Source organism: Drosophila bipectinata, chromosome 3L (genome assembly GCF_030179905.1).
Source record: "Drosophila bipectinata strain 14024-0381.07 chromosome 3L, DbipHiC1v2, whole genome shotgun sequence".
In the NCBI taxonomy this organism is placed as follows: domain Eukaryota; kingdom Metazoa; phylum Arthropoda; class Insecta; order Diptera; family Drosophilidae; genus Drosophila; species Drosophila bipectinata.
The window spans coordinates 3,107,192-3,126,630 of NC_091738.1; the positions used below are offsets into that span (position 1 = coordinate 3,107,192).

Consider the following 19,439-nt stretch of genomic DNA (forward strand, 5'->3'; position numbering starts at 1 on the left):
TTGTTAGAATTTTATTGGCCAATATCTATGGTAGTTTTTTTCTTGTATGAATATAGCAATAATAATTTGCATATTCTCTTTATTTGATTTTTATATGTTCTCGGTATTTGTATTTAATTGGGTTTTTATAGCTTAATAGTGTTATTACCGGTTTATTATTCATTTCTACAGGGAGTTTAATAAAAAAAAAGTAATTTGAAATTTCTATTGTATTTTTTTAATATACTTTTCGATGTCAATTTCATCTTTAAGCATCAAAGAGCTCTTTTACAATCTTTTTGACCTTTTAAGACTTGTCAGCTATTGCGAATCTCCATTCTCCCCACGATCTTTATATGGCCGATGGTATCTGTCCCTCTCGAATCTCAGCCTGGCTAATCTCTGCCGGTCAATTAATGTCCGCTTCGATTTCAACTTGAACAGATAAAATGCTGGAGATATTTTCAAAAATATTTTGTGTGATTTGTTGAGAGTTTTTCATGGCTTTTTTGTGGGTCTAATGTGCTGCAATTACGAACGGCGATTGGCATTTAATTAAAACAAATATTCACACAGCAGAAGGGGGTGGCCGTGGGTCCCAGAGGCTTCTACTGACCAGTCCGGCTGGGGAGTTTATCTCCACGATATCGCAGATTTGACAGGTTTAGGTTTTTGTGTCTGACTCGCATGATGTTTATTTATACAGTCGCCTTGTTTTTGTTTTAATCTGCAAAGATTTGCATTTCTGTCTGTGCAAATGATTTATGCTCTCCGGCAATGTTGTATTGCTGGTTGTTGTTGCCGCTGTCAGCGCCCGTCGTCAAATGGATTTTCATCATATATACGCATACGTATAACCGCCTATATCTTCAATCCCCACCGTGGATTGTGAGTAGTCTCTGTTTTCATTGAATCCGGCAGCTTATTTGCCTTTCAATCAAAGCCACTCGGGCGAGGGAAATAAGTTTACATTTGGCTGAATTTGCTGATATATTTTTCGATTTTTGCTTTTTAGTTTCAAGAGTCACTCCAATCTGTCTTGGCAGTCAATAAACCAGTTCCGGATTTTTTATTGAAGGTCTGGGTTGGCGTCTGGAAGATTATACAATACATAACGTTAGAGTTGTACAAACGCCATGATGAGTAGTTGTTAGAGACATAAATAAATACATAGTAATTTTTTAGGTTCAATAAATTTAGAAAATATGTACAGTTTTAAGTAAACAAAGTTCTAAATTACTAAAATATTTCTTTCCCTTTTTGACTAACTTCTCATCTTACAAAAATAGTTAAAGTCTTTAATAAATTAGTGGTATTATAGTTTTAGTTCCACCCCCTTTCGAACAATAAATTCTGCGAACTGTACCCATTTTTCAATAATTTCTCTTTTCAAATTTATTTGAACAAATGATTCCCATTCGCTAAACATGAAAAAAAAGAAAAATGAAATCGAATAAATGTTAAGTCTAACAAGCATGGATAGATACGCAAATATCTCATCATCTATCAGTGTTTAAGCTGCACCTTCTGATAACAGCATTACTTTTATTATGATGTATTTTCATGATTTTTGACACAAAACAAGCCAAACAAATTATTTTTAATTGCTACAAGCAGCGACGTCCGCTGATCCTGAGGAAAGTGTGAAAACTGGAAGAGATCTGCGAGGCCAGCGAACGGGTATAAATAATAGAAATGTTGTCTTAGCCCCAGTCGGAGCCTGAAGATCGGCAGCCGCGATTTAACTCAGGGAGCAAGATGGAGAGACATATGCACTGGGAGAAAACCTTAAAAAGTTTAAGGTAGAAGCCTTTTAATGAGAGAGTAGTGGGAAGAACTCATCAACCAGGCTAAGGTCAATAATATTTTTTAAAGAAAGTTTTTAAATTAAAGTGTAGTTTTTGCAGTGTAATGCTGCTGTTTTGATATGGCAAACATTTGCGAGAACATGGCCATAGTGAGAGCAACAAAATCCCCGATACGATGGTCATGATCACGGAGATCAGAGCTGGAAATGGTGTGTGTGTGTGCACAACAAACTCCACATGTGGTCGTCATGGTTGCGGATTCGAACGGATCGAAATGGATAAGTTGATAGGGGGATATGGAGATGGGGGTCTGCAGAAATAGAGGGTCTTGGGGCAGATGGGAGTGGATCAGAGTGGGGCGATGACGTCGGCCACTTAGGCCAGAGAGAGTGCAGCTACAAGCTACAAGATCTGCGCTGCAAAGCCCGGTTCAACCTAAATGGTTTAACATAAACAATCCAACAGCAAGAAGGCTTTGCCCAGGGAGGTGTATGGGGTGTCTGGGGTGTCTTGGGTGGGTGGGGTGCCTGGGAGTTGGAGGTACTTGACTCGAGAGGATTTACATTAGACTTTGAACAGGCGGCGATGACGGAGTTCAAGAAGAAAACAGTTGTAAGGCTGTTCAAGTGGCAGATCGATATCGAAAATGTATCTTTAAAATCATATAAAATACTTTAAAGAAATTTATGACTTTTATTGACCATTACCAATTAGGATTTAATATTTTATATTCATGTTTTTGTTCTCTATCTTAAAAGAACGATTTTTGTTGATGATTTTGTAACTTTCTATGCGCATTAAGTCTTCACATATTTTGATTAATGGAATTCCATAAAAATAAGTACTTAAAATACAATTTTTTATAAGCAAAATATATATTATTGAAACGCCAACAAGTCTGTAGAAATCATTTTGAATGGAATTGCAGCTGAAAACATTAATCAGAATTCAAATTTGTTGTGTGTCGATTCTTTTGTTATTTTATTCTACAGAGAAGCTTCTGAAGCTTCTGTGGGTATACAAAGAGGTCTTGAAAAAAAGGGGTAAAATAAAAAATAAAAGATGAACGATCATTGAAAAAGATAGGAGCAAAAATTAAAAATAAATAAATTTTGCAGAGGGTTGGGAAGGACACAGAAATTTAACCTTGGAGTTGCCTTTAATTTTGTTTTATTTTTTTCTCATTTAGTTTAGTGGAAAAAGAGTGGTTTTTGGGGAGGAGACAAGTGTCAACATTAATTTGAAGATGTCTGAATGTTAATTCACAATGCGAAACGCGAATAAATATCTCATATGCACATTTTTTATCTCTATAAGTTATATCTGGTGAAGGCCCAGACGAGACGTCGGTATCTCTTTCTGCATCGGGTTCAGGGTATTTGCCACTCCCTTTCGAGCTCATCTCAAATTTTTTCCTCGGTTTGTTTGGTCTGTCAACTCGCATAAACAAACAATTCGCTTGACGCCTTGCCAAGCTGGGCTTAAAAAAAATTTATTAACACGCCAAAAAATAAAAAAAACGCACAGAAACGTAGCATAAAATTAAAATAATTTTTGTTTTCATCCCAGTTCTGTTTTGTGGTGCCATTTGTTGTCTTTCCTTGGGTCTTCTGGAGCTCCGGTTCCTCTTCCAATTCTACTCATGTGTAGAATGCAAATTTTCTACACAGTTCCTTGGAAAATACCTCTCGTTGGAAATACCAATCACCTCTCTTTGAAATAATAACTTTACTGATAATGAGGACCCCCAACTCTAGTATACTTTACGTGTTAATCTAATATCTTTATACTGAGTCAGCTTGTTTTTCTGGTCAGTTGCTTACTTTACTGGGTCTGAACCACAATTTACGAGCTGGCCAAGTGCTTAAGATACCATTTATACGAGGGTATAGGAGATGTCTCCACGGTGCATTGCTTAAGCTTGAAATTAATGCGACATCTCGGATGCTGCGGCGTTAATATTACAGAGAGTTCTTCTGGGCCCATCCCAGCTCCGATTCCAATGTCGATTTCAATTCCAATCCCCAATCCCTGTTCATATGTGTGAAGGAGTTTGCATCTTGTGGATGCTTAAATTCTGCTTAATGATTTTTATGAATTTATTGCCAGAGCAGTCGGCGAGCAATTTGCGCATGCGTTGCCTCCAATGAGCCTTAACGGTGGGCAAGGGATTTTATTTGCCAAGGAAATGCACTCAAAGAAAAGGGTTTAATAATAATTAAAAGAAACTAAGTTATTCTTACCAAATACCTATTTTTGTAAATCTTTTAAGAAGTTTATATTTTAGTTTTTGTCTATTTTTAACTCTTCCTATTGTTGTTTTGTCATCTGCAGATGTTAAAAGTTTTTTTTCAGAGGGAAGTGAGGAAAATCGCACTGTTCTTCTGCTGTTGATTTCTGTTTTTGTTTTCGTATTTTTTTGTGGCATGAGAGAAGTTTAAGTGGCTGCTGCTTGCCGCATGCTGTACGCATATGGCGTATGTTTGCAACGCCTACTAAATCATCTGGCAGCATGCCTCACATTTGCTGCAACAAAAATACAAAAAGAACTCGGCCACTGAGTAGATGAACTAAAATGCTTCCATACATGCTGCAGGCACTTCCTGCTCCAATAATACACATCACATCTTGTGTTTTTCGTATCTATGTGCAAGTTTTGCTATTTAATGAATGCATCAGCTTTGTGTTCACACTACAAAACATTTATTTTTTAAACCGGAGACACTACGTCTCGACACAAAATCCATCGCATATGTTGGCCACAATATCCAGCATCCGTTTTGAAGACTCTATTTAATCCAAAGAGTGGATACTATATTTCCTGTGGGAAGAACACTATATATAAGAAAACTTCTTTTTATTTTGTTTTTTTGTTGACCCTCAACCGACTTAATGGCAATCTCAGCAAAATTGCTCTTTTGTAACTTTTTTGGGTTGGTTTTTTAGAATTTACAAACTGAGCACCCAAAGACTTAAGAGGTCGTGTAAAAAAACTAAACTAAAAACACAAGGCAACGCTTAGCTTCAACACTTTTTTCTACCGAGCGTGTTGAGGTGATAACTAAGGTCATCTTAACTGAAATAATGCAAAAGCTTAAAGACCCACCAAGCCAAGTAATTGACATAATTTACATGGGAAGCGGCAGCTCTGACCCTCAAACTAAAAAAAAATCGAGGTGGGGGAACCATTTACCTTAAATGGCAAATGAAGGGCTAACCGCCCGGATTTTGAAACTTATTTTGGATTACCAAAAAAAGCGCTAGACAAGTGAACGACCCTGGGGCGCCGCTGCCTCTCATCTTTTTCTGGCCAGCGGTTGTCACTTGGTTTAACGTTTTATCAGCCAGCCGAGTTGAGATACAATTTGACAAGCTCGAGATACACTGGATGTGAGCTGAAACTGATTGCAGCTGAAAGCGAAGGCGAAGTGGAAACCCGATACGCCTTCCAAGCTCAGTTGCAGCGGCTATCTCATTTCGGTGGATCGGAGGGGGGCAATTGATAGAGGGGCGAGAGGGTCCAGGCACTCGAGCAACTTTTTGTGGCAGCCAAGTGCAAAGGCGGTGTCAGTTCGCATTTCGACGGATTCCAATCACACGCATATCACTTGCCACTCGAAACAAACAAATTTTTGCAGGATTGTGGTCCGGTCTTTTTAATCATGCCTTGAGAATTATATTATTTATTTAACTAAAGATTCTGCGGATTCTGCGGACCTGAGAACAAAATATTTTTTAGATTTTTTGTCAAATTTTGTGGAAGGTCCCCTTCAAAAATCCACAAAAGTGGGAGGACCCACTATTTGGCCCATAGCGAAGGCTATATCTTTGGCAATATTTATCAGATCCTTGAGCGGAGTACCTTAAACGATTTGTGGATTAATTCTTCGTAAATCTGCATCAAAACCTGAGAACAAAATATTTTTTAGATTTTTTGTCAAATTTTGTGGAGGGTCCCCTTCAAAAATCCACAAAAGTGGGAGGACCCACTATTTGGCCCATAGCGAAGGCTATATCTTTGGCAATATTTATCGGATCCTTGAGCGGAGTACCTTAAACGATTTGTGGATTAATTCTTCGTAAATCTGCATCAAAATCTGAGAACAAAATATTTTTTAGATTTTTTGTCAAATTTTGTGGAGGGTCCCCTTCAAAAATGCACAAAAGTGGTAGGACCCACTATTTGGCCCATAGCGAAGGCTATATCTTTGACAATATTTATCAGATCCTTGCGCGGAGTACCTTAAACGATTCGTGGATCGATTTTTCGTAAATCTGCATCGAAACCTGAGAACAAAATATTTTTTTGATTTTTTGTCAAATTTTGTGGAAGGTCCCCGTCAAAAATCCACAAAAGTGGGTGGGCCCACTATATGGCCCATAGCGAAGGCTATATCTTTGGCAATATTTATCAGATCCTTGCGCGGAGTACCTTAAACGATTCGTGGATCGATTTTTCGTAAATCTGCATCGAAACCTGAGAACAAAATATTTTTTAGATTTTTTGTCAAATTTTGTGTTCTGTTCCAAAATATAGGAAAATCATATACATTTTTTTTTTTAAAGGAAACTGTGGCAATAACCATCCGATTCATAATCGAAATACTTAAACGGTTATCACATCGACGCTTGCAATTTGTTGAAGTCCGTATATTCAAAATGTCCTTAAGCTTGAAATTTCACACTTTTTCGATCAAGATAATAGCCGAAATCAGGCAATTTCTTCGCCAAACGCTTTTCTCCTGGAGAGTTTTTGCCGCAAAATGTTGGCAACATCAATCAAAGCAATTTCCAATATGCTCGCAGCGCTTCCACCAGCATAAATCATCAGATTGAAAGATCCCAAACTTGGATTAGATATAAAAACAACCAAACACCAAAACGGAAAAAAATATATATCTCACCATAAAGCCATAAATCTCAAGATTCATTAGGTGCAACTGAAAATCGAACTGAAAGCAGCGTTTCTCAGGTTCTCTAGTTTTTTGGCGGGCTTTCTGGTGAAGGCCCAAAGCACCCCCACTCCCCACAGGTTTTACACAGAGAAAGAAATTGTTGAATTTCAAGAGATGTTTAAATCTATTATATGTTATAACATTAAGGATAAAAGAAAGTCTTTAAAACTGATTTCATAAAAATATTTATAAATTTGTGGGAGTCATTATTTTTTTCTGTGTTGCTGGCAAACATTGTTCGACCTTCAAATGCTTCACAAACACACACATACAGGCAAATATTTGGGGGTTGAGAGAGATCACGCCACCATCTAGAGTTGGCAACATTGAAAGCGTTGTTGCCAAGCTTCTTGGCTACATGTTGCAAACTTGGCCGGTACGATGAAAACTTGGCCGAGCGGATGAACACGCACCGGCGAAGAAACTGAGTTTATGGGACTTGAGTTGGCTTAACCCATTGGTTGCTAACGATATTTTATATGGTAGAACATCTCATATTTTATTAAAATTTACGTTGGAAATATTCTTCTTAAATGGAAGGGTTTTTATAATCTTTATATTACTTGAGTTTGGGACCTAATAGGATATTTAAACCTATTTTAAATATTGATTTGTTTAACTATTTAAACTTGGCAAATGCTGGAACCACCTGTAATATACGCAAGTTATTCAGGCATTTATTAAGTTTTAGTTAGTATTATTTATTAGTTGTAAGTTTTTATTATGTAGCCATGTAAGGATTTGTCCGTTGGCGAAATAAATAAATAAATATAATTCCTTTTCTCTTTAAATGTTTCTTTCAATAATTTGTAAAATCTTAAAAATGACTTATTCTAGGGTTAAGTTTACCTGGAGGCAAAGGCAACTCCACAGCGATCGGTAACATGTTTTATGCATCCGCAACAAATTTATATATCCATATAGTATTATATACATATGCATGTACATAAGCCACTTGTGTGTTAAGGAAAAAAAAATAACAGCAAAAAACAGTGAAATACTTTTAAAGGTAACCGAACAGATACCAAAATTATGGCGAAGGTCGTTCAAAGGCAATGCAAAGCCTTTGTTTTCTTTTTTTTTCTGTGCCATTTCGGTTTAAGCCATTTTATTTTACGTTACTTTTATCGTTCTCAGATACATTTTTTTCAACTTATTTTTTTGTTGTATTAATTGTTATGCCATTCCTAAGATGTTTTGAGAGTAAAAATTAAACAGGAGGAATACTTTCCGGAGGCGGACATGTGTCAGGAAGGATTTTAAGAAGCTGAAAACTAATATAATAATAATTAAAATAAATCACTAAGCAGAGCATCACGTCTTCGTAATTGCTTTAAAATTGGGTAGGAAACTTACTACGGTAGTTGGGAGCTGAGATTTATTTTCGAAACTGAATGATGTGATAAGACTGCCGCCTAATTGCTCCTGTACCGGACGTTAACGCAGTTTTCGATTTTCAAAACTGTCTTTGTTGTTGTTGGTTAGCTGACGATTTTTGCCTTGGGTTGGTTTTGGCCTGGTCGGTTCCCATCATAAAGTTGTCGACTGGTTTCCTTTTTTTGGCATCGTATCTGTCAGTCAGTCAGCTGAGGTGAGGCTGCGGCTTCGGCTGCGGCTGAGATTTTCTTTTGCCATTTTTTGTGTAATTTATTTTTTTGATTTCATTTTATTAACATTTCATTTGGGTAGTGGTAGTAGTAGTTTTTGGAATGTGGGTCAACTGCGACACTTGGCTGGCCACGGATGTGGTCGGAATTGGGCCTGGGATCTGGGATATGTGGGGACTGGATCGGCAACTGAAGCTTACACGCTTAATACCTGGACATCTTACACATATGCCCGATGGCGGCTGGCAGCTTTCAGTTCCTGAAGTCCGATAAAAGGTGTCGGCTATCTCAGGGAACTATATGTACATATGAGTATGCACATAAAAAATAACTCAACTGCTGTGGGACTTTCTGTCCTACATTAATTTCTGATCGAAATTACAGTCTGATGACGGCTGATGTATTACGCTAATGGACAGCTTAATGTGTTCGAATCAGAGTCGGGTTTTATAAATGAGTTTATCTGGCCGAAACCCGTAATCAAGTATTCTGGTGTGCCAAAAAATTTGAGAAATCCCAAAGGAATTTTGCTTAAATAATACAATTATGGTTAAGGAAAATAATAAAGTAAACATGGGTAAAGGGAAGGTATTCATTGAAATATTTATAAATTAATTAAGGTTTCCTTGAAGGTATCAAATTACAGTTTTTCAGCTATCTAATGTTAGATATTTGAGATTTAAATTCGGTTGAACCTTGTCAAAGGTTAGTGGAGTTGATTGAGACAACAACGAAAATTATCATATCTGACTGCTAGCCATTAACTCGAACCGACTCTAGAATATATAAACCTGATGCTAATTACATAACCATATATGCATGTTAAACGATTCCCGGTTGACATGGCGCCTAGGTCTAGATTCCAGATCTGGCCTCAGACATAGACTAGTTCCATGTAAAAACTCTTGATCCGATATGCATCAGAACTAATTGCTTTGGAAAAGAATTTAGTTATTAGCATATTAGCTATAGGAGGATATAATTCTATTGCAAAATATATTTATAAAAAGAACAAAAGATTTTAGATCTGAATAGTGTGGTGTAGACCCTAAGAAAATATGACAAGACAAACGAAAGTCAATTAAGGGGGAAAATACAATTAAAAATTTATTTTTTTCAAAAATTTTTTTTTTGTCCTAATGTACTCTAAATATGTCTAGGAATAAGCCTTTAAAAGCATAAAGCCGTCCGGTACTTATTTTCCAAGTAATACGCAATTTAGTGAGTGCGTGTCAGTGGTAAACTTTAGTGAGTGGTAAACTTTAAACGCTTCTACTGAAAAGTCGTGTTTTCAAAGTCGCCGTGCAATGTACAGGTCAGAGATTTCATTTTAATCGAATGCGGTTTTTTGCTTTATATTTGAAATTAAATTCTCCACAACATGAATGAAAGGATTTTTCATATTTATTTGTTATAACATGTTTTTTTGACGAACAAAGTCGAAAAAAGTGTGTTTTTTTTAAACATTTTTTTCAGTTTCAAATTTTTTCATGGAAAAACCCTTTTTTTTACATATGAAATAATTCATGTTGTGCGCTGTACCTCTAAGTTTAATGCCCAGTTGTTGTTTTTTGTTTTAGACGTGATCCTGGGCCTGGAGACTGCACGGCGCAAAGTTTATCCCCCAAAACACGACTCTACATTATTGATCATAAATGGGCTTAATTACAATATTTTTCGAAAAACTTGACTGATTTTCATTGCCCAATAATTTCCTAATAACATGCAAAAAGAATCGCTAAGATTCATTCAATTCCCTACTTGCAATCCACTCCCAAAGATAGGCCTCATTTTAGGCCTTTTAATTGTATTTCCCCCCTTAAGGTTCAAGCGCTGAGATTCGAACACGCCTCCGAGCGTATCTTTGTATCTATGTATCTGTTGGTTGCATAAACCCTGGGCTGACTTGGTGAGTAAGCGGGGGTGTTGCGGAGATAAAAAATAAAAACTTTCTACAATTATTTTCGATACTATTGAACTTTTCTTCTACTTCACGCTGATTTACGCAACTTTCACGGCAGCTACCAAGCAGCCAAAGCCAAAGCCACAGCAACGGGGAAAAAACCTCAAAACAACAAATTTATGGCCACAACAGCGGCAGCGGGCTCACATCGAAATCGGAAAAAAAGGAGGCTCAATGGCCTGGCCCACGCAACGCTGAAGTGCAACCAGAAACAAAAACGAAACCCTTTAGGAAATTTGTTCGGCGGCAAAAAGCCACGAAAACCAAAAAAGCGAAAACCGGCGGCGCTCGCCGCATAAATCCGTTTAAAATGGCCAACCTGGCCAACACCGAAACTGCAACTGCACCTCCAACTTGTGGCTCCATCTCTAACTCTGAGCCCGAATCGAAACTGCAACTGCAACACCAACGCAGCAGCCAGAGGCTGGAGACTGTGCGGGCGGCACAGTGGGTGCCGTGGCTAATGGAAATGGGGAGAAATTTGAGAGTCAATAGAGCTGTTGACTTGTACTTTTCCGAGCTCCAAGAAATAACGAATAATTAATAATGAAAGGTTATGATGCATGGGTGTCATATTTCAGCACTATAAATTAAGGTTAACCATATGTGAGCCTATAATTTATAATTTATTTTATAAGAAACCAAGGAGTAGGGTGTGGGAGTTCTGGGTAATAATTCAAAAGTCATTGTCTGTTTGGAATTACTGATATTCTGTAACCTGATCCGCCAACCTAGCCCGCTTACTCACTTTCGTTTTCATTGAAGGAATTTGTTTAGGCATTTGCGATCAGATTTCGAACTGCAAACTATTCCTAGAGCTTTTCCAGTTCATTGGCCCCACGGTGCGGCTGCGGTTGCCAAATCGATAATAAACTATATGGCTTGTAGGTGAGTGTCTCGGTGCATGGATATAAATATATATCAGTGGGGATAGGATAGCATCGCAGTGGTTTTATTAATGAGCTAAGACGCACGCTTAGCACGAAAAACGCCACCGGAGAGCAGTACGAAAGCTTGCGGATCTTAGGAGTTAAGACAAAGGCTGGCCAAAAAGCCAAAAAAGATTAGGCCGGGCCGAAGATGGGGGCGTCTTTGGCGTTGGCAGCACATCGCATATCAAAATGCCACCTCTGCGGTATCATGGCAATCACATTATAATGTGAGTGGGATCGTGCCTATAATATAATGGGCATAAATATAAGCTCCGAAGTCGAGTATACCATATGGGGGCGCTCGGCAAGTGTCGCACGAACAGAACGTGCCGCCTTGGCTTTCGATCGTGGTTTACGACCGATTTCTTGAGGGATGGCCCAGGGAACGTCCAAATATCCAGCATATAAGGCCTTTTCTTTTTGTTTTTTGTGGATTTCGTAATAGTCTTGATTAATGCCAGAGCCAATAACGCAGTCCACCTATTTAGATATTCTCGGGCCGCAATCGGTCCAACAATCATTATCGTAAATGTTGCTCACAGTTGGTAAATGCCATTAATCAAAACGTTTTTACATTTTATTTTGGTTTCATTTCGTTACAGACTCCAAAATATTTTTGCAGGGGTATTCCAACAAACCACGTTGCCAACCAACCGAATCTTTAGAGCAATTTAAATTTTACTAATGAATGAATGGATCGGTAGAGAAAGGTGAGTGACAGCATAACTAATGTCTGTGAACTACCAGTTGCCATTGAACTTGACTGGTGGGATCTGTGAGTGGGAATTCGACTTCCTTATAAGTGAAATCTCATATGAAATATTAACACATTTTAATTTGAGGTGTAGAGCTTGAAGTTTATGATCTTCTGAATTAATTTATTCAATAATGGATTGAAGCACTTCAATGTTACTTTACGACACTAAATCCATCTAGAAATGCAAATTTTAGAATGAAAATTACTGAATTAATTAAATCTTATCAGCCCGCTTAAAAGCATTCCAATAATTGCGATGGCAATTAAAAGTTAAAAGGTTAAAGCCATCATGGGAAATGCGAAAAAATGTTAATTGAAAAAAAATCATTGGCTTTGGGTTCTGGACTTGAGGTGCAAAGTATTCACCTGCCAGCTACCACGAATGTCAAAATAATTACACCGGCTTTTTCCAATTACATCCGAATTATTTATGCGGCCAAAACAGAATTCCGATTTTCAGCGGCATTTATCATGGCTGACAATCGGGACGGCGTTTCCAGCCTCAACACGCCAAAACGCCGCCAGCAGTGGTCAGCGCATAAATTCGCCGACAAACTCAATCAAAAAGGCGAGCTTGTGGCCAGCCTAGCTCATTTTTTATTTCGACTGTACAGTAGAACTCGGCTATGATACAAAATGGGACTTGCAACCATTTAAAAGTTAAACTATTTCCTGGCAAAAAGCTCAAACTTTAACTACCTTCAAAACACCTTTTTTTCAAAGCTTCCTTCCTCTATTATTTTTTTAAAACCCTATTGATTAAATCTGTACTGTACCCCATACACATATGTTTTTCTATAAACAATTTCGTCGTGAATGCAAATTTTGTGTACACTTTTAATTAACGTTAAAGGTTGTTTGCAGCCATTTGTTGTTGGTGGAGTTTTTCCAGCACTAATTTGACTTTGAGGCTGGTTTTATGGTTCCCGGGCTGTTTACTGATTAGAAAAAAAATCAAGAAAAAACACAAGTAAAATAATTGATAGGAAATCAGGAGATCTAATATTGAATCACGAAATCGGGCTGCCGAAACCGTACTCCATACATAATTTGCTTAATGTTTACTTATGCTAATCGGGGACATTAATCAGACTTGTTAACAACATTGGGCACGAGTCTCGGAAGGGGTCGCCTCGACTCGCCGCCGTAAATGCCAAACAAATCAACAGTCCCACCGAAATTACTTCATTTTTCGTAACTCGAATTGATGGATTATTAAATAAGAGAGAGAAATATGTTCAAAAGATTACAAAGCCTCCCCAACAAACCAATCTGAGATGGGGTTTTCGAGCTAAGCCATGCCCAATGGTGAATGTGTGAATGTGAGAAAGATCATGAGAGAATTATTTAAATAATTAAATTATTAATAGTCTGTAATTACAATTAATAAAGACTATTTTTAGGACCAATTAAAAGAAAAAACGCTCTGAATACTCACTTCCATAAGCCCCAAATTAAACCCTTAGTTCCATTTAAGATTTAATGGCCTTTTTAACACTTTGGGAACAACCCAAGCTGGAAGCTTAGTAAATTTCCACATGGGCACTCTGGCGACGCACGTGCCAGCACCGCGACAATAAGCTGTGGCAACAACAACACTAGCAACAGCAACTACAACTACAACAGCAACGAAGCGTGGTGCAAAGCCAAATGCAACCAAACAATGAACACAAAAATAACAACACAAACACAAAAGAAAGTCGAACAAAACACAACCAACAATGGCTCCAACAGCGGTTTTATGATGTTTTGTGGCAAGGGAGGGGCATGCCAGAGGGGGGAGTGGCGTGATGGAGCCAAATCAAAGCCGACGCACTTTTCGCTTATGAGACGACTCAAGCGGATCCAGTTCAAGCTTACGGCTATATGAAGCCCAAGAAAAGAAATAGAGTTTTTAAAACTGATGAAATGCCAGTGATTTTTCCAATTTACGCCTTTTTTCATGTGTTTGTGGATAGCCCAAAAATTCAAGGGTCAGTCGCTGTCCCTTTTTTTCAGTGCAACCCGGAATAAGGTGGACCAAGCTAACGATTGAGTTGGCCATTTCTATTGACACATTAATCATACGCCATGTTGGCAGCGGGTGCATAAAAGTAATTTCAGATGAACAAATTAAATTAAAAATTATTCATTGTTTAATATTTGATAATTGCAAATTATCTTAGATATAGAGGGGCGACTCTTCCCTAAAAAATATACTACTTTAGGTCTGAATATTTAAAAATTTGTTCAATTGTATCACTCATACGCTGTGTTGACAAGGCTTGCTATTTTATTTGCAAATTTATGGATAATTTTTGGATCTATCAAGAAGAATTAAAAAAAAACTAAAAAGTTTAATAAAATACAAAAGAAATATACAATTTAGCTTTTATAATTTTAAATATTCATTCAATTACATTTCTTAAGAATTTTTGTTGAAAATTTGAAAACAATTTGAAAATTGGAATTGAAATTGGGTATAAGTTATACATATATATTTCATAAAATATTGGTCCACCTTAAAATAAACGTCTTGTTAAACATAAAAAAGGAACAACAACAACGACATGAGCTTGTGAGGAGGCGGAGAACCAAGAAAAAGAAAAGAGGGCTCAGAAGAGTTCGTGGAAGAGGAAAGTGTCGAAAGCGTAGACAAATATTACACATTTAATTATGGCAAGGTGACTCGGCTACGCCTCTGCTTCACCTGTGGCCCCTCTTGTCGCCCCGACACCTCATCTCCATGCCCCACTCCACCCAAGCGGGAAATTCGACTAGGGAAATTCATTTGAAATTTTATTCGGTTGCTTGGCTTCGGATTTGGCTGCGGCTTCGACTTCGGTGACTTCTGCCTGACACTAATGCCTTTAATGATCCGTGTTGTCGCTCAAGTTGAGGACTGCCATTTGACTCCCCATTGTCTCGGGTTACTGCCGTCAGCGCTATCAACTCGATCAGTGACTGGCTAAACTGAGAGGCCCCCATGGGAAAAGTTACGTGATTCGGTTGCATATATGAAAAATAATATGTATTTGATTAGAAACCTAAAAAAAAAGAGTCCAAAAACCTTATCACGAACTCATTTTTATTAAACCAAACGAAATGGAAGGAAGTTTTTAGTTGGACCCATCTATCCTGTTGAGGTTGTCGCACACCACATCGTGGTCATCCTGCATTTGACGCTGCAACCGCAACAGCTTGCGGTGAGCCTTGAGGAACACCTCCATGGTGAGCGAAACACTGGCGGTGAGGGCATCCCGCACCTGTCGCACAGTGGTCAACTGATAGACATTCCCGGTGGCTATCGTGCAGGTTAGGTCATCGTCTCGGCCCTCCAGGAGCTTGAGTTGCTCCTCCATCTTGCACAGACGCTCCTTGAGAAGCTCCTTCTCCAGTGATAGTTTGCGCTCGCGCACCTTCTGCTCCAGCAAGTAGTCCATCACCTCCTCGGGTATGTTGGGAAAGGCATCTTCCAGGGCCATTTTTTAGGAAATTCAGAGAATTTGGTTTATGCCGGATAGGATTTTATGTTTATTTTAAAAACTATATGTGACACAAAGTGTCAAGCTATAGTACAGAATGTCATTGAAATGATGATAAAAATGTCATAATATTTGAAGAGCAAGGTATCTTGGAGATCCACAAATGGTAGAACCCCTCCCTCATATTTTATGCTTCTCTTCACACCTCTGCTATTGACCGAAGCCACTATTATGATTTCATCTGGCCGAGACAAAGACCACAGACGAGATCCCTCTGTCCAGCTCACAATGCCAATGCTAATCACATCAATAAGTTATCCACATCTCCGGGTGGAGACCGCCACCACCATAGTCCGTAGTCGCATCTATTGGATTCCGGTCGTGGGTTCGTGCAAATGAAATATTCTATTAGCTGAATTGTTTTTGCCTTATTCACGACTGGGCATTTGCAGTGGCTAAACATTAATTTTTTTCTCGCACCCCCCTCCTTGATTTATTCAAATTATATTTAATGGCCTTTTGTTGTTGACTCTGTCACTGTGCTAAATGGCAATACAAATTCCTCGCCGTGGTTTTCTATCGATTTTGTGAATTAGTTGGAATTGGTTGAGATCAGAGGGGTGGCGTCTTGAACAAGTTATAAAAGTTTAAATTTTTGCCAATAATAAGTATTTTTTCGGGCAGGCTTCAAGTGTTCCTTGAACTCTCCCCGATTCAATGGAATTATGTATGTGGGGTTTGAACTTGCTTTTTATGAAACAAGTTCTCCTCCTCTCCGGTTTCACATAACCGGAGACGGAGACCACACGCGCTTTGGGTGCCATTTATGAGCATTTAATCCTTTTGGGCAACCCAACAATAGCCACACCACCTTTAAAAAAATGAAAAACAACTACATCAAGCGGAAACAACAACGAAAAAGGGTGTGTTTGGGACATTCAGGTTGATTTATATGATCTCACAGCGATTTATATTTCTATGGCTTTCACTGTCCCCCATAAATACTCGAATTTTGTTTGGAGTGTGACACCCACAGCAGGCCACCAGAAAAGAGCAGTGAAAATTAAACCGAAATGAAGACATTCAAACGGATTCGTCGTAGGGTGTGCCAAATGTCTTGGACGAACTCAAAATTATGTAAATTTTTTGACCTTTTATAAACTTGGCGGGCTTCAGGATAAGATACTTTATGAGGAGCTACTTTATGGAGCAATTCTAGCTAGAAAATAGTAACAATTGTAAGATCAGAGCTTTTACCTTTTGAAAGTTTTCTATTTACCTTTACACATTTGTATGGCACTTGAGAGAAATTTCTCTAATTTCGTTTTTAACTTGTAAGTGGAAAAAAAAAGACCCCAAAACTTCAACGCGTGTGGCCTTTTCTTCATTATTTTTGTGAAAAAAGGGCAAAGACTCTACAATGTTACAGAACTTACCTTCTCTTTTTCTTGTTTTTTGTGTTAGAGTTGTTGTTTCCATTTCCTTGGGGGTTTACAACAAGCCATAAAGAAGAAATGTAAAAGACCCATGTAAAAGTCGAGCTACTGTTCAACCGGTTGGTCTGGCAAATGCCAAAAACTGGCACAAATCTATTAACCAGAAACCGAAAGAAATGTCCCCAGCAAGTGGGAGCTGTTGGGCTAGTCCCATAAAATAAGCAGCTCTCCGTGGAAAATGTATAAACTGGATAAAACTTACTTTCCTTTGAACCTAAACAGTAAAGTCTATTTGATTAATGAACTTGACAAACGTGGTTGCATTGTCAGAGCTGTCGCTAGCTAAAGGAAATGGCTAATTTACTTAAAACTATTAGCGGAAATCGCAGTATAAATGCAGCTATTATTCAATTAGATTGTTAAGAGCAATTCGTTTGTTGTTAGAAGGCTTAAGCCTTAAAATAAAGCTAGTTATAATACTATATTTGAATCAAAGTCCGGTTCTCAACACCTACAAGCCAAGAATAGAAGAGAAACAATTGATATAAAGTGTATTACTTTATATGGAGCATCACTTGAGAGTTAGAGACAAATGTCTTGGATATTCTGGGCTATTTTATAGACGATTGCCTCATTCAGCACTTGAGATCGTTTAGAAACGATTCGCACTTAAGAAACAGAGACACCAAAGCTAATTTCCATTGTAACACTGACAGGCCGAGAAGGAGGAGGGTGAGACCATTAAGATGACGCGACATTTGCAGTTTCATAGAGATAAACATAAGTATAATAAACACATATTGCACATGGGCCTTAATTTGACAACTGAGAGGCATGAAATGACACCAGACAGCTCGACCAGGCCACTCATTAATCTGTCTAAATAAAGAACGTTCCGAGCGTAATCAAAAGCATTTTTGTTCACTTTTGTGAGCAAAAGTTGTAAATTGATTTGCAGCCAAATATGGCGGACAGCTCGCTCTAAATTTCATGTTATTTATAAATTCGCCAAAGTAACCCAAAACAAACACTCATACTCATGCCATGAACCGAAAATGATCATAAAAATCATTCATGGATCATTTGGGTAATAAATCTAGGCGAAATATTTCAAATTCGGGGGGAGTTACGAGCTCCAAAGTGACCGAAGTGTTTTTCTTTTTGGCTCGCAGCATGATCGGAATATTTAATTTCCTAACTGAGATCATTAGGAGCCACAGCAGGTGGAATTCGTCGAATTGAATGTTTTCATAAATAACAAATGCTAAAGCGAAACATTTGCATAGCTCCCCGAAGACCCCCGGCTACCAGTCCAGTAGGAATTGTGTTAAAACTTATTAATTTTCTTGGACAGACGCGGAGTTGAACAAAAGCGTTACAAACACGAGATTATAATAAATTTGTTTTATTGCAATAAATCGAGATTTAAATGAAATCATGGGCTTATAAGGTTAAAAATCAATGGGATTCAAGGGTAGACCATACACCTATTTAATTATTGAAAATGTTCTCTAAATAGATCTCTCTAGTGTCTAGACTAATATGGTCTATTATTTTAACAGAGTCCATCTGAATATCCCCATTGACATAAATTATTCGTAATTTATTCGCCTAATTTCCAAGTTAAACGACACAAAAAATCACAAATTAATGGCTAAGCTTTTAAGATGGTTAATTCGATCACCTGGCCATTGGGCATTACCATATTGGCTTTATTTATTTATTTTCGACACATTATTTGTAACGATTTGAAATATTTACACAATTCCCAAATGAAAAATGTAATTCGAATTTAAATCCAATCGTTTTTTCAAAGCTGCCGCAGTCGTTTCGAGACCCTTTCTTATCGCCTCGTGCGTTGTCATAAATTTTGGTGGAAATGTTGCGTGGCTTGCGCTTGAACCTGGTTTGGGGTCACTGCTCATATTTTGATTAGTTTTCGTCTATTGATTTGAATTTCAATTTAAATTCGAGAGGTTAGTGTGCAATTGAGTTCTTTTCACTGCCTCAGAATTTATGTTTTGTTCAGTAATATTTTATGGCATTTTATTGAAGGCCAATAAACAGATTTCTACTGGATTTTATGGCTATCGGTCGTGGAAAGTTGTTTAGCATACTGGAATTTGGTTTTCCATCCCACCACCCTGGCAGCTAGCTGCCGGCTGCCACTTGCCTCGCCCCGTGCCAGTTTTTAATCACCACAAAATTAACTATGCAACACCAACGCATTTTAATTGTTCGCCAACGAGGCAGCAATTTATGGCTCGCCTTGTGCCCCAATCTGACTCGAAATCGAAATGCACTCAGGAACGGTTTGCATCTCGCACTTTGATTCGAGACTCCCCTTCCCTTCATTGGCATCAATTTTATTTTAAGGTCTTTTCAATTTGCATCATCAATCGATGATCATCAGTGAGCTTGATTGGTCCAGACAGCCAGCCAGTCAGCCAGCCGGCCTGAACTATATTTCTGCACTTTGATATTTAATTTTTATTAATTTATTGGCTGAGCGTTAAATTTTTAGTGCTGGAAAGTCGG

The 19,439-nt window shown here is 38.1% G+C and overlaps 1 protein-coding gene across 1 annotated transcript; it reads right to left on the reverse strand.

Annotated features, from left to right (window-relative positions):
* Positions 1 to 15,053: 15,053 nt before the first annotated feature.
* LOC108127755 (uncharacterized) lies at positions 15,054 to 15,571 on the reverse strand. Its single transcript, XM_017245025.3, has one exon. The coding sequence runs from the start codon at positions 15,463 to 15,465 to the stop codon at positions 15,100 to 15,102; it is 366 nt and encodes a 121-aa protein (XP_017100514.1). The 5' UTR covers positions 15,466 to 15,571; the 3' UTR covers positions 15,054 to 15,099.
* Between the last annotated feature and the right edge of the window lie 3,868 nt (positions 15,572 to 19,439).

Bases quoted from the DNA above. Each gene is read 5' to 3' on its own strand.
- LOC108127755 (XM_017245025.3), bottom strand. From the start codon at position 15,465: ATGGCCCTGGAAGATGCCTTTCCCAACATACCCGAGGAGGTGATGGAC.